The sequence below is a fragment of the Gadus macrocephalus genome, chromosome 10, assembly GCF_031168955.1.
Source record: "Gadus macrocephalus chromosome 10, ASM3116895v1".
Taxonomy (NCBI): Eukaryota; Metazoa; Chordata; class Actinopteri; order Gadiformes; family Gadidae; genus Gadus; species Gadus macrocephalus.
In genome coordinates, this window is record NC_082391.1 from 10715788 (window position 1) to 10729807 (window position 14020).

At 55.4% G+C, this 14020-nt stretch overlaps 1 protein-coding gene across 1 annotated transcript in view; it reads right to left on the reverse strand.

The window, feature by feature from the left end:
* The window catches only part of fat4 (FAT atypical cadherin 4), a 96278-nt gene that overhangs the window by 12344 nt on the left and 69914 nt on the right, over positions 1-14020 (reverse strand). The window contains exons 7-9 of the mRNA XM_060063434.1: positions 8899-9079; positions 6287-6537; positions 1547-5896 (exon numbers count right to left, since the gene is read on the reverse strand). Of these exons, the coding sequence (XP_059919417.1) occupies positions 1547-5896; positions 6287-6537; positions 8899-9079 (4782 nt within the window). The remainder of the gene's footprint in view (positions 1-1546; positions 5897-6286; positions 6538-8898; positions 9080-14020) is intronic.

Genomic DNA, 14020 nt, shown 5'->3' on the forward strand with positions numbered 1-14020 from the left:
GAATTTAAGATTTGGGGTAACATAATAACGTCTTTACTTTTATGATTATGTTATTACTAAATCTCAAGGGACTCAGGAAATGAGTTGGAAAATGACATGGTATTTCTGCAGTGCAGAAAGACACAGGGAAATACCAGTGAAATAATGTACATGTTCATGCATCATGACACAAAATGTAGAAATGAATATTCTAGAGTGTGAGTGAGATCAACACTCTGTGGCCATGGACAATGAAAACAAAACGCAGAACTCATTGAATTTAAGATTCTGAACGCAACAGAGGCCTGTCCTTTGACGGCCGCCCCTACACAGAGCTGAGCCGCTGAAGGAGTTCAGGCCCGACCAACAACAGAGAACCGCAGAAAGAGAGGAATTCAGTCGCCTGAATTGCGAGTTCAACGCCAGGACATGAAAACTACTGCAGGTCAACAGGGGTATGCATCATCAGAGCAATCTGTCTCGAGGAAGTCTGCAGTGATTCTTTGTATCATCATAATAGACCGGGGAAGGAAAAACAAAATCTGACTAATTAGAAAATGTCTTTCAGATGGAGGAGAGTTGCCGACCACAAAGCAGGACTTAAATAACTTATTTTTTTAGGGACGTGCTTCACAAATCTTCCCTGCCTATTAAAAATTTCCCCAAACAGTGTAATCATCACACCGACTCATAAATCTCAAATTAATTAGAAGCCTCTGAACCATTTATGACTAATGTTAATCAACTATGACTATTCACTCCACGCCCAAAAACAATATCTCTGATTATAACGAAGCCTTGTTATTGTAATCAGATTAGTGGATTATTATTTCTGTGTGTGGCCCCGACTGCAGAACAAGGAACACATGCAGACATTTGCAGGCGAACACTGGACCGTAATCCCAGTGAACTGCGTGTGGAGTCTGGGACGATCTCGGCATCCTGCGTTTTTATTAAAGAAAACAAGGCCGGGTGATGGAGATCACGGAGTAAACCCTCTCTCCAGCGCCACCGGGACAGACTGTTTACTGGCAGCCCGGCCCCGACGCTACGGACACAACACCTCCTGGACTCAGGGAGCAAATATTTAGCTTGGAGCAGAAGTGGGAGATATTTGGGTGCTAGCAGCAGGGGATGGCACGTTTATGTTTCTCTGCATGTTTATGTTTCCGTGGGATGGGGAGGTCCGCGGGTACATTTGATATCAACTAGCCTGTATGTGTGTGTGTACGTGTGTGTGTGTGTGTGTGTGTGTGTGTGTGTGTGTGTGTGTGTGTGTGTGTGTGTGTGTGTGTGTGTGTGTGTGTGTGTGTGTGTGTGTGTGTGTGTGTGTGTTGTAATTTCTAGCTGAATGCTGAGTTAAAGTGCTGTACGTGTTTGTGTGTCTTTAGCGTTAAAGTTAAAGTTAGCGTACGGGTCCTGTGTGCATCGATGTCACATAGCTGGATGCTTAGTTAGCGTACCGGTTCCTGTGTGCACCTATATCTCATAGCTGAATGCTAAGTTAGTGTACGGTTCTTGTGTGCACCTATGTCAGCTAGCCTGATGCTAAGCTAATGCACTGTACCTGCGAAGCCGGACTTGCAGAGGCAGTTGAAGCCGCCTGGGAAGTTCTGGCACAGCGCGCCGTTCTTGCAGGGGTTGGAGAGGCACTCGTTCACGTCCCTCTCGCACGCCATCCCGGTGAAGCCCTCGGGGCAGCTGCAGGAGAACCCGCCCACCAGGTTGTGGCACGTGCCCCCGTTGTGGCACGGCGACGGCTGGCACTCGTCGATGTCCGTCTCGCACAAGGCGCCGGCGTACCCTGGCCGGCAGGTGCAGGCGTGCGGCGGCAGGGGGTCGTTGGAGACCAGGATGACCGGGACGCTCTCCTCCGTCCTCATCCCCGGCCCGACGGCGAGGCGGCGCTTACAGCTGCCTCCGTTCTGGCACGGGTTGCGCGTGCAGGGGTCGTGGTCGACGGCGTCGATCTGCACGCCGCTCTGCCGATGGAGGACGTCCTTGATGCTCTGGAAGAAGGTGGCCACGCCACTGGGGTTGACGTACTGGCCGTGGCCTCGCTTAATGGCCGCCATAAGAAAGGTCTGGTTGTTGAGCTCGAACGCCCCGTAGAGAAGCACCCCCGTGCCGAGGCCGGCCAGCTGGGAGTTGGAGATGCGCAGGAAGCTGAGGTAGTGTTCGGTGAGGAAGCTCCTCACGCCCTGGGAGTTCAGCCGGATGAGGATGCTGTTGTCCACAGTGGCGTTGTTGTAGCCCATGAAGAAGACGCGCGCTGTGTTGCTGACGGAACCGTGGACGCCGTCGCTGCTGCGGACGGTCAGCTCGAAGGTCCCGTCCGTGGAGCGCGCCTTGGAGTTCAGGTTACACGTTCCCGTGGGGATGCTGAACAGACCGGAGGTGGGGGGAATCAGCGAGCAGTGGAACCTGTCCTGTATGTCGGGGTCCTGCGGTTTCACCACCCCCATCGACCCTCCGGGGAAGATGTTCCCGAAGTAGTGCACAAAGATCTCCATTGACCGCGGCTCCGAGGGGTTGTCGTTCTGGTCGTTGATCCGGACGTGAACGGTCCCCGTGGAGGACATCTGAGGCACGCCGGAGTCCCTGATGACCACGGAGAGGTGGAAATCGCTGATCTGCTCTCGGTCGATCTCCCGACTGGTGGTCAACACCCCTTCTGAGCTGAGGCTGAAGTAGCTGTTTGGGGAGCCCGTGTTGTGGAGGCTGTAGGCAAACGGACCCTGGTTCGGCGATAGGTCCGGGTCTGAGGCCGTGAGGGTTGCGACTAGAGTCCCGGCTCTCTGGTTCTCCATGACCTCAGCGCTGACCGTCGTCAGGGTCGGTCCGTTGTCATTAATGTCCTCGAGGTTCACGATCAGAGTGGCGCTTCCAGTAGCGGACGGAGAACCAGTGTCCACAGCCAGGACAGTTAAATTGTACACAGGAGTTGTTTCTCTGTCTAGCTCAGCAGCCACAGACACTTGGCCGGTTTGAGGGTTGATCGTAAAAACATTTTTGTCAAACTCTGGAGGAATGGAGTATGAAAAGCGGCTCCAGCTGGGGACGGAATCCGAGTCCTTGGCGCTCACGAAGGTAACCAGGCTGCCGACGGCCAGCCCCTCGCTGATCTGCACGTCGTACAGATCCTGGGAAAAAAACGGCGGATCGTTGGCGTCGAGTATCGTGATGTTCACAAACACCTCGTCGATATCCGCCCCTTGGATAACCCCTCTGTTCTTCGCCAACACCTTAAGGGAGATCTTCTCCTCTTTCTCTCGATCCAGCGTCCCGGTGACGTAGATCTGGCCGGTGGTCTTGTTGATTCCAAAGCCCTTTCTCCTGCTCTTTCCGAATATGAAGTAGTAAACGATTCCATCCTCTCCTTGGTCCCTGTCGCTGGCGAACACCTCCCCGACCACGGTGCCCCGCGGGGCGGCCTCGGAGACCTCAAAGTAGTACTCCTTTGAGACGAAGCGGGGAACGTATTCGTTGGCTCCCTTCAGCTGGATGTTGACATCAGCGAAGCTGCACTTCTCCTCGTCGGGGACGTTGAAGGCCTTAACCGTCAGATGGTAGACCTGCTTCGCCTCGTAATCCAGGAACCCCTGGGTGGTGATGACGCCGGTGTTGGGGTCGATGACAAAGTGGTCGATGTCCGACGACTGGATCACATAGGCCATGACGGCGTTCGCCCCGGAGTCTCGGTCCGTGGCGTTCATCTTTACCACAGTGGTGCCGCTGGGGACGTTCTCCTGGATGACGGGGAAATACTCGACCGGGTCGAAGACCGGGGGGTTGTCGTTCACATCCGTCACGTGGACGGTGACCGTGACGTAACTGGTCTTGGCGATCCAGCCTCCGTCGGTGGCTGACACCCTGAGCTCGTGGCGCTGCTTCTCCTCGAAGTCCAGCGCATGAGCCAAGGACAGCACGCCGGTCTTACTGTTCACCACAAACAGGCCCTGGTCGTTGCCCGAGGTGATGTTGTACGTGATGAGGCCGTTCATCTCCTTGTCCTTGTCCCTGGCGGACAGCGTTCTGATCGCCGTGCCGACGGCGAGGCTCTCCGGTATGGTGGCGGTGATCTGGCTCTGGGAGAACTCGGGGGTGTGGTGGTTTTCCTCGGTGATGGCCACGCGCATGGGCACTCGGGCCGACAGCGGGGGGTTCCCCTTGTCCTTCGCAGTGATGTCGATCAGAAAAACTTTATTCATATCGGAGGTCAGCGACGAGGCCACCGTGACCCAGCCACTCTGTTTGTCCAGTTTGAACTTGCTGGAGCTGTTCCCCCCGGTTATGGTGTACTCCACCTCAGAGTTCAGCCCAAAGTCCTTCTCATCATGAGCTACGACCCGGATGAGTTTAGTGCCAACCTTTACGCTCTTAGTGACCGGGGTGAAGTAGCTAGACGACTCGAACGTGGGCGGGTTGTCGTTGCTGTCCACGATGTTTACGATGACGGTGGTCTCGCTCACCAGGGGTTTGACCCCGCGGTCGGAGCCGGTGACGATGAAGCTGTGGCGGTTGATGTTCATGCTGCTTGGACCGGTCGTGTTCTGGTACTTGATCTGCTGTTTCACGAAGATCGCCCCAGTGCTGGAGTTAATCCTGAAGTACTCCGACTGGGATCTTATGAAGTAGAATATCTTGCCGTTGGAGTCTTGGTCGGGGTCCGAGGCCGACACCCTCGTGACGAGGGAGCCCACCTCGGTGAGCTCGGGGTAATCCAGGTAGTACGACGGCCGGCTGAACCTGGGCGCGTTGTCGTTGACGTCCGTGATGAAGATGGTGACGTCGGTGCTGACGGTCCAGCCCGAGTCGTGAGCGGCCACCTTGGCGATGTAGTGGTCCTGGTCCTCTCTGTTCAGCGGCCGGCTGATGGTGATGTCCCCGGTGCTGGGGTTGATTCTGAACGGGAGGCTGTTGTCCGTGATGGAGTAGCGGCTGACGGCGTTGGCGCCGGCGTCCTCGTCCGTGGTGGTCACCCGGGTGACGGTGTACCCCACCGGCGCGTTCTCCGGCACTGTGGCGCTGAAGATCTTGGAGAACCGGGGCGCGTTGTCGTTGACGTCCAGGACGTTGACGAGCACCCTGACGGTGGTGATCTTGGGCGGGGAGCCACGGTCCGTGGCCTTCACCCTCAGGGCATACTGCGCCACCTTCTCACGGTCCAGCGGCCGCGTGGTGCGGATCTCGCCCGTGGCACGGTTGATGCTGAAGCTGTTCTCCTTGTTGCCGTCGACGATGGCATACTCCAGCTGCCCGTTTGGGCCGCTGTCCTGGTCGACGGCGGAGACAAGGAGCACGCGCTGCGGCGCCAGGTTCTCCAGGATGTCGGCTTGGAAGGGCTCGCGGTCGAACAACGGGTGGTTGTCGTTGACGTCCAGCAGGGCGACCTCCACCTTGGCGTAGGAGGAGTACGGCGGGAAGCCCTGGTCGCGCGCCTCGATCCACAGCACATACTTTTGGATGTGCTCGTAGTCCAGCGGCCGGCGGATCAGCAGCTCGCCCGACAGCTGGTCCACGTGGAAGGCATTGTCCAGGTTACCGCTGGCGATGTAGAAGGAGAGCGGGCCACCTCGCGTGGACGAGCCGGTCACCGTGGTGACCACGGTGTTGGTGGGCTGGCTCTCGGGGAAGGTAAAGCTGCGCTCCGGCAGCGTGATGACGGGGAAGTCGCCGCCAGTGACGAAGCGCACGGTGACGGTGGTGGTGTCCGTGCGGGGGTTTGCGCCGCCGTCCTTGACGCGGACCGTCAGCGTGACCTCCGAGCTGCCGCTCAGCTTCTCGTTGGCCGTGATGGCGCCGCGGACGGGGTCGATGCGGAATTTGTCGGCGTTGCGTCCCATCAGGGCGTAGTGCAGCTGGGCGTTGGCGCCCGCGTCCTCGTCCGTCACTGTGACGGCGAACACCAGGGAGCCTGACCGGGAGAAACACAAGAAACATACGGTCAAATTTAGGTTAGCAACACGAATGCTGAGCGTTCACCATCATACTGTTAAGCAATATCCAAATGTCTCAATACAGCAGAAGGGCAGGAAAGCTATAAGAATACTTCAGAAACCTTTCACATTACATTCTAATTTTTTTTTAATTACAATATAAGTAATGTCCATATTGTAATATATAAATTCATTTCCAAATTAAAACATTTCCTTTGCTTTTTTTATCAATCCAACTTTCTGAAAGTGAATTTCTATATATTTTTTAAGGACTTTCTACGCTTCTTCAAAGTACACCGCACTGTAACACACTGAACATCTCAGAACAGAGAGAGCAGAGTAAGCAGAGTGTCGCGGGTTCCACCCACCGGCGGAGGTGTAGGCGGGGATGTGGGTGACGTAGGGGTGGTGGTGGAAGCGCGGCGGGTTGTCGTTGACGTCGGACACCACCACGGACACGGTGGCGGAGCTGGACAGCCCCTGGGGCTCCCCCCCGTCCGTGGCCACCACCAGCAGCTGGTAGGTGGAGCGCGTCTCGCGGTCCAGCAGCGAGCTGCTGATGATCTGACCCGTGGACGGGTTGATGGAGAACTGACCGTCACCGCCGCTCAGGCTGTAGCTGTGGGGGGAGAGGATGGGGGAGAGGGGGAGACGAGGGGGGAGAGGAGGGGGGAGGGAAGGAGAGCGAGAGTAGGGTGGAGGGGGGGAGAGAGGGAGTCAATGGGAGTGAGACACCGGATAATGGTAAAAGGTAAATGGATGGCTAATAAGGCGCCTTACAATAATGCCTCATTAATTTGTTAATTCACACACCGACGGCGGTGTCAGCCATGGAGGGCGATAGCCAGCTCGACGGGAGCAGTCAGGGTGAGGTGTCTCGCTCAGAGACACTTCGCCACCTTGGATCAAACAAGCGACCTTCCGGTTACCAGCTAATCCGCTCTACCTCCTGAGCCACATGCCGGGTAGGTGTGTTGGTAAGGAGTTTCAGTTTTGGTTTTGACAGAGAAGGATCAGTCTTCTGGCAAGTGGGATTGGACCGCTTGGTAATAGGTTATGTGTTTGATTTCCAATGTCCTCTGTATACTTCATTCTGTATACTTCAATCATTCTGTATTGCTTAAGGGTAGTTTGGTTACTCAATGTTCACATAGAGCTGATTTCAGGATATTATTGATGGCAGGCTTATCATGATGATCATTTCATTAAAATGTGATCATCAGGAACGAATCAATGTAACAATGTTTTGTCCTCCCAGCTTAAGTAAAGATATTCAGAAGTGAAGTGAATGGAATATGTATTTCTGGGGTCTGCCTTTCACTTCCATCTGGCCTCATTTATACAGTTTTCTGGCATGTCAATCGGACCTCAGATCTCAGAGCCTACTACTGTGTCAACAGCTTCGTTTTCAACCCGCACTAGCGTCCAACATCCTATGGAGGGCACTGTTTCAAGCTCAAAACAAACACCAGAGGGTCCAACAGAAAAGTAACTTAAACAGGAGAACCCCAAAGGACACAAGCAATGTACAGAGAAATCATTAAATCAGTCCAGTTATTCCCTTTTTATAATCGGTCCGTTTTAATTTCCTGAGGCCGTGGTTCCACGTGGTTCCTCAGACAGAGTGGGCCGCTGTGAGCTCACCAGCGAGACATCCCAGAATATTTTACGACTGGAGGGCCATACTTTTTCACTTTCGTGCGGGGATCGGGTTTCTCCCTGCCTGGCTCTCTCTGGTATCTGGAGGAGGTGGAGGAGGAACCGGGGGCAGTGCTGGCTGCCCCGGGAACGGGTACCGCGTTCCCCAGCGTTCACAAAACCCCAGCCTTGCGTAAGAACCCTGCCTCTTGCCAGCGCGCAGAACCACGACAACAAACGACAGAACAATGCCTGCATGCAACAAAGAAGGCATTTTGACGACAACAACAACGTCAACAACAACAACAACAGCGTCAGGGAGGAACCAAAGCAAAATTGGTTCTCAAACGCAGAGCAGACGCGGGTCTGGGGTTTAACGGGCTGTGAGAAGGGTTAGTGGGGCTGGTCTCTGCTGGGGACGGGGCAGTCGGACCACACCGGACCCCCTGCTGGGGGCTCCTCACGCTGTCGCAGGCGGTTAAAGTCCTCATTACGGCCCCGGGACACATGGAGTCCCCCCCACCGAGACCCCAGTGGGGAGGGGGGAGGGGGGGCAGGGTCTGAGTCACCGCCCGGCCTGAGAGTGACCCGGCTCGGGGTCTCACACACACACACACACACACACACACACATACACACACACACACACTTACACACACACACACACACACACACAGACACACACGGCCACCAGCACCCCCCTGGGGTGTGAAAAAGCTGTCGTACAGCTTGAGGATCACAGCCCAAAACATAGACCTCGACCACTGTCAGGACCCAACACCTAGACCCCCCTGTACCCCCTACACACACACACACACACACACACACACACACACACACACACACACACACACACACACACACACACACACACACACACACACACTCACACCAGTTTACATCTCTCTATATATGAACTCGATGGCTTGACCTGCCAGTCTGCTAATGGATGAGGCAAAGGTTCAACTCAGTGCTAGCCTACATTTTCATCTTCAATATATAGTCTCGATTCCAACTCCTGTCTCCCTCCTGTCTCTCTCTTTCACTCTCCTGTCCCTCTTCTCTCTCCTGTCTCACTCCCACTCCTGTCTCTCTTTCCGTTCCTTTCTCTCTTCCCTCTCTCTTCCTTATCATGTCTCTCCCCTGTCTCTCTTCCCTCCCCTGTCTCTCATCCCTCCCCTGTCTCTCTCCTGTCTCTCTTCTGTTTCTCTCCCGTCTCCAGTCTCTCTCCTCTCTCTCTTCCCTCTCCTGTCTCTCTACTGTCTCTCGGAGCACACGTGTCCGAGAGGTCACAGAGGTCCCAGAGGTCACGGAGGTCCTAGAGGTCACGGCGGTCCCCTACCTGATGACCCCGTTGAGGCCCACGTCGGCATCAGTGCTGCTGACCAGCAGGAGGTCACTGCCGGTGGGGGCGTCCTCGGGGATGGAGGTGTGGAAGGAGGAGCTGGAGAAGAGCGGGACGTTGTCGTTCTCGTCCTCCACCAGCACCGTCACCGTGGCCGTCCCACTGAGGGGAGGGGAGCCTGGGGGGGAGGAGGAAAGGAGGAGGGCTGTTAGAGGAGGAGGAGAGGAGGAGAACCGCTAGAGGAGAAGAGGAGGAGCAGGAGGAGGAGGAGGAGAACCGTTAGAGGAGGAGGAGGAGGAGGAGAACCGTTAGAGGAGGAGGAGAACCGTTAGAGGAGGAGGAGGAGGAGGAGGAGGAGGAGGAGAACTGTTAGAGGAGGAGGAGAGGAGGAGGGCCATTTGAGGAGGAGGAGGAGAGGAGGAGGGCCATTTGAGGAGGAGGAGGAGAGGAGGAGGGCCGTTAGAAGAGGAGGAGGAGGAGGAGGAGGAGAGGAGGAGGAGGAGAACCGTTAGAGGAGGAGGAGGAGGAGGAGGAGGAGGAGGAGAACCGTTAGAGGAGGAGGAGAGGAGGAGGGCCATTAGAGGAGGAGGAGGAAAGGAGGAGGGCCGTAGTAGTGGAGTAGTAGTGGAGGTGAGAAGGTGGTGTGAAGGAGTTGTGTGGGAGGTGCAGAGATGTGTGTGATGCTTTTCCAGCTGTTGGAAGCAGAGCTCCTCAACGTCTCCTCTGGTTCCCTCCACATACTTCATGGCAAAGCTTTACCTAAGACATTCTCATAAAAATGAAAGAAAATACTCTGCTCAGCGAGATGGATATTAAAAAGGCTGTTATGATTGCCTTTTTAGGACACATTGTGACACATCGTGACTGTCGGTGAGAGACACGGAGAAGTTTATTCATATTTCAGCGAAAAGCTCCCCCACCGCAGAGTTCCTGCTGCACTTCATTCAGACAAGACCCTCTGGGTTCTGGCTTTGTGTTTCCACGCGACCCCCCGTCAAATCAGAGTGACTCCCCCCCCCCCCCCCCCCCCCCCCCCCCAAGACCCACCCTCCGCGTTCGGACGACCTTCCTGGGTCGACCGCAGGTTTCATCTCCTGCCGCGGGTTCTATTCTCGGAGTTATCCGCTGGCATCAGAGTGCCGAAGAAATGCTATTGACAGCGGGAATCTAACCATTCTCCCCTCTCATCTCCCCTCCCTCCCACTCTCTCCCCTGCTGGAGTGACGAAACGTGGCCCCGCCGCCCCGGGGGAGCAGACTCAATCAATGCCAGATGAAAAGTGAACCGCACAAAAATGTGAAGAAGAAGAAGTAGAAGAAAAGCTTGAGAAAAGCGCCCGGCGTTCCCGCCGCTCCGTAATCCTCCCCTACAAGGCAGGGCCCTCCATCTTATCCTAACATTAGTGCAGCCGCGCAGCAGGACGCCACAACACGGGCCGGGGGCTGCCCCCCGGACTCACTTCAGGACCGCCGTGCTTACAGTGAGGTCAGGAGAGCAGTAATGAAACACGGCCTGTGGAGCGTGGACACGGCGGTACGCGGGCTGACGGCTGACACTGGCGGCGGTGCTGGAGTAGCGCTGTTGTGCTTTAGCAGCGGTGGTGTTGCGGTGGTGCTGTATAACGCTGTGTAGCGGTGTTGTAGCGGTGGTGTAGCGCTGTAGTGCTTTAGCAGTGACGTAGTAGCGGTATAGCACTGTGTAGCACTTTAGCAGCAGTGGTGTAGCGCTGTAGGTCTTTAGCAACGGTGTAGTAGCGGTGTAACGCTGTAGCGCTTTAGCAGCAGTGTGCGCTCAGCTGTGGAGGACGTCTAATGGCTGGCGCTGCGTTCCGCGGGGGCAGGGGATTAATACCCAGCATTGGAGGGTCGCCACTTATCATCTTTCTTGATGTGGAGCCATGCATAATCACAGCATAAAGGACCCACCAAACCCTCCCAGGACCGGGGGCCGGGGCGGGGGGGGGGGATTAGCAGGGGTGGGCGGTGGACACGTTAAGACGTTCATTAGTCACTTGAAATAAGGGGGAATATGCGTGGATAAATGAGGCAGGGTGTGAAAGTGTCAAACGCTTCGGAGTTCAGTCATAACCGTTAGAGAGTGTTCAACTACAGACATTGAGCTGCTGAAGGGCTCTTGGGCATTTCTTCCAGGTACTTTTTTCATTATATAGGAAACACTGTATTACCCTTGTTGTACACCTAGTGATTGTTAGTGCTTGGCACTTGGTTCTATGAACATCATTCTTATTGTACCGACAGAGGTATATTGTTGTTTCTCTTTCTTCTGACAAATGTACCTATTGTAAGTCGCTTTGGATAAAAGTGTCTGCTAAACGCCTTAAATGTAAATGTAAATGTAATGCGTTTCTGGAACATCCCAACCGTTTCTGAAACACCCCGGCCCCCCACGGCCAAGCCTTCCAGACACTCCTCCATTTTAAAACCGATTTAAACGAATCATCTCTCGTACATCGCTGCCGCTCATGTCTCCAGGTGTTGGCAAGAGGAAGTGTGCGAGCTTGAAGAGCAACACCGTATGGATAAACAGCCCCCAGCTCAAAGCAGGGTAACAACCAACACAAACACAGAAGGGCGTAAACAAGATCCCTCCCAGGGAATCCACCGGCTGCAGGATCTCACTAATCAGTTCAGTGAGTCATCACCGCATCGTAGGTCCTGCCCTGTGCGGTGTTTACCGCCGCGTGTAGACACCGCTCCATCTAGACCCAGTTACCGTACACACTGACACAAGCTCAAATATTTACCATCAGGCCGAATCTGTTATTGCGGCAAAGTGCTTGGAAATGTGTGCGTAAGTGTAAGAGGCTGAACGCTGTGATGAAAATACAATTGATAAATAGTCGAACCCGTGTGGGGGGACAGTCCGAGCGGCCGTGCATGAGTAGGTGTTTACGTTTGTGTTCGGTTTGAGGCCGCGTTATGGGATGCTGTTGTCACAGTAACGGGCCGGGACAGCCCCCCCAGGTCGGAGGCGTTAACTCTTAAAGGGCCGCCACCTTGTCACTTCACACTTAATCCAGCCACACCTCACGCGTGTCCCCGCTCGCGTCCCATTGGACGAGGGAATCGTGGGGGGGGGGTTAGGCGTTTGAGTGAGTCACCGTGCGGCCGCGTTGTCACGGCAACAGATTAAAGGGCCTCACCCCTTGGCTGCCCTCGCCCGGCCCTGATCCTCTTAATGGGAGAGTCCCCGTGTCTGGTCGGCCGAGGCACACCCCCCCCCCTTCTAGACAACCCCCCCCCACACCTCCCCCAGACACACCCTTCACACACACCTTAATCTCAGACTCAGACGTTGACCAGGACTGCTGCTAAGAGGCTCTGGGTGAAATCAAGTCAAGTGGCTCGCTGTCGGTCAAGTGAAGCTGGCTGAACCGCGTGTTTGTGTTTGAATATCAAGCGACTAACTGCCGAATCTGACCTCCAGCTTCCCCTGTTTGTCGGAGGAACCAGTGCTCGCTGTTTCAATATCATTGTTCTACCACCAACACAGGAAGCGGGCCCTGCAACCTGTGTGTGTGCACGTGGGTGTCTGTGTTTGTGTGTGTGTGTGCGCGCATCTGTGTGTACGTGTGTGTGCGTGAATAGGAATGCATGCGTGTAAACACATACTGCCCTCCTTCCAGGCATTTTTCAACTTTTCGCCCCGGGATGTGATGTCACGTCCTGTTTTCCGCCCAAGTAGACATTCCCTGCCACCCTTTTTTCTGCTGTGCTGTTGTGCACTTATGTGACCTTTGACCTGTACAGCCGACCTCCTCCCTAACCCTTACCCTAACCCTATCACCAAATGCACCAGAAATGGTCTCACCCCACTCCCCTCACCCCCATCCCTAAATCCCACGCAAGCGCAACTGAAGGTCACCTCCCCCTCCCCCCCCCCTCTCAATACTCACAGCCAAAACTACCTTCAAAACGACCCCCCCTCCTCTCTCCCCTCCCCCCCAGGTGCCCGGGCCCCTGGGCGCTGACAGCCGTTGGTTTAAACCGGGCATGTCTCAGATGTTTGTGGCCGTATCGGTTTCCCCGGCATCATGCCTCTTCTTAGCCCCTGGCGGATTGCTGGTGTCACATGACCTCGGGCAGCTGCGCCGCCGGGACCCCCCCCCACCCAACCTCCGACCCCCCCCACCCCCCCACCCACCTCGCCCGGCGTGTAAATACCTCCGTTGTCTCCGGTTACCCCCCAGCGCCCGACCGATATAGCCGTCAGGAGCGCTGTCCCTGGCGGCGGCCGTGCAGATGTATGTAAATGGCAGTTGTCTGCGCCGGGTTCCAGGCGGCGTGCGACATTCCCCGGATCGATTCGTCGCTCCGCAGTGAATAAAGACGTGCCCAGAGCGGCATGCCCGTCTGGCCCCGGGCCTGATCCCGGGATTGCTCATTAAGTGACCGGGGAGGAGAGCCGGGGGCTTGGCACGAGGACCGGGTGATGACTCAACCCCTGAGGAACGCTCCGGGGATCGGGCCGGCTGGGGTGGTCAGAGTGGAGGAGTTGTGGTGTGGATGGTGCTAGGTTGGTGTTGCGGGTCCACTCAGAGGCGTGGTGTCCAGGAGCCGGTCTGGATGGGTGGGCGGTGTAGGAAGAGGGTGTCTGAGGGCTGGAGGAAGTCCGCTCCACAGCTATTTCAGCTGCCTAACAGCTCATGCAATGCCTCTTGGGAAAGAGAGTACTCTTTCCACTGGCACATCACCTAGCCGGCTCGTTGTTAGACCCTCTGTCTGTCTATCTGTCTGTCTGTATGCGTTTGGCCGTGGGTGTAGGAGCGATCGCAGCGAACAAAGATGCATGGGCCCGCATGTTGTGATCACCTGGTTCTGCTTTCTCCTGCAGTAACGTGGGGATGCAGCGAGCGGTCCTAATGTGAACCGTCTCCAGGAGAGAGAGAGAGAGAGGTCACCACATGCTTTAGCGTAAACGGCTAAATAAATAAAAGACATCACTGAACGGCATCCAAAGCCAAATTCCTCCATTTCATATACTCTGGTGAACATTCAGAGGGGAAAATACTCTGGAGAGACAACTTAACTTCCAAGGGAGGGGAGGCAGCGTTTTATAATGTTTGGCATTCTTGGTAATGCTGTTACTGAAAGTCGAC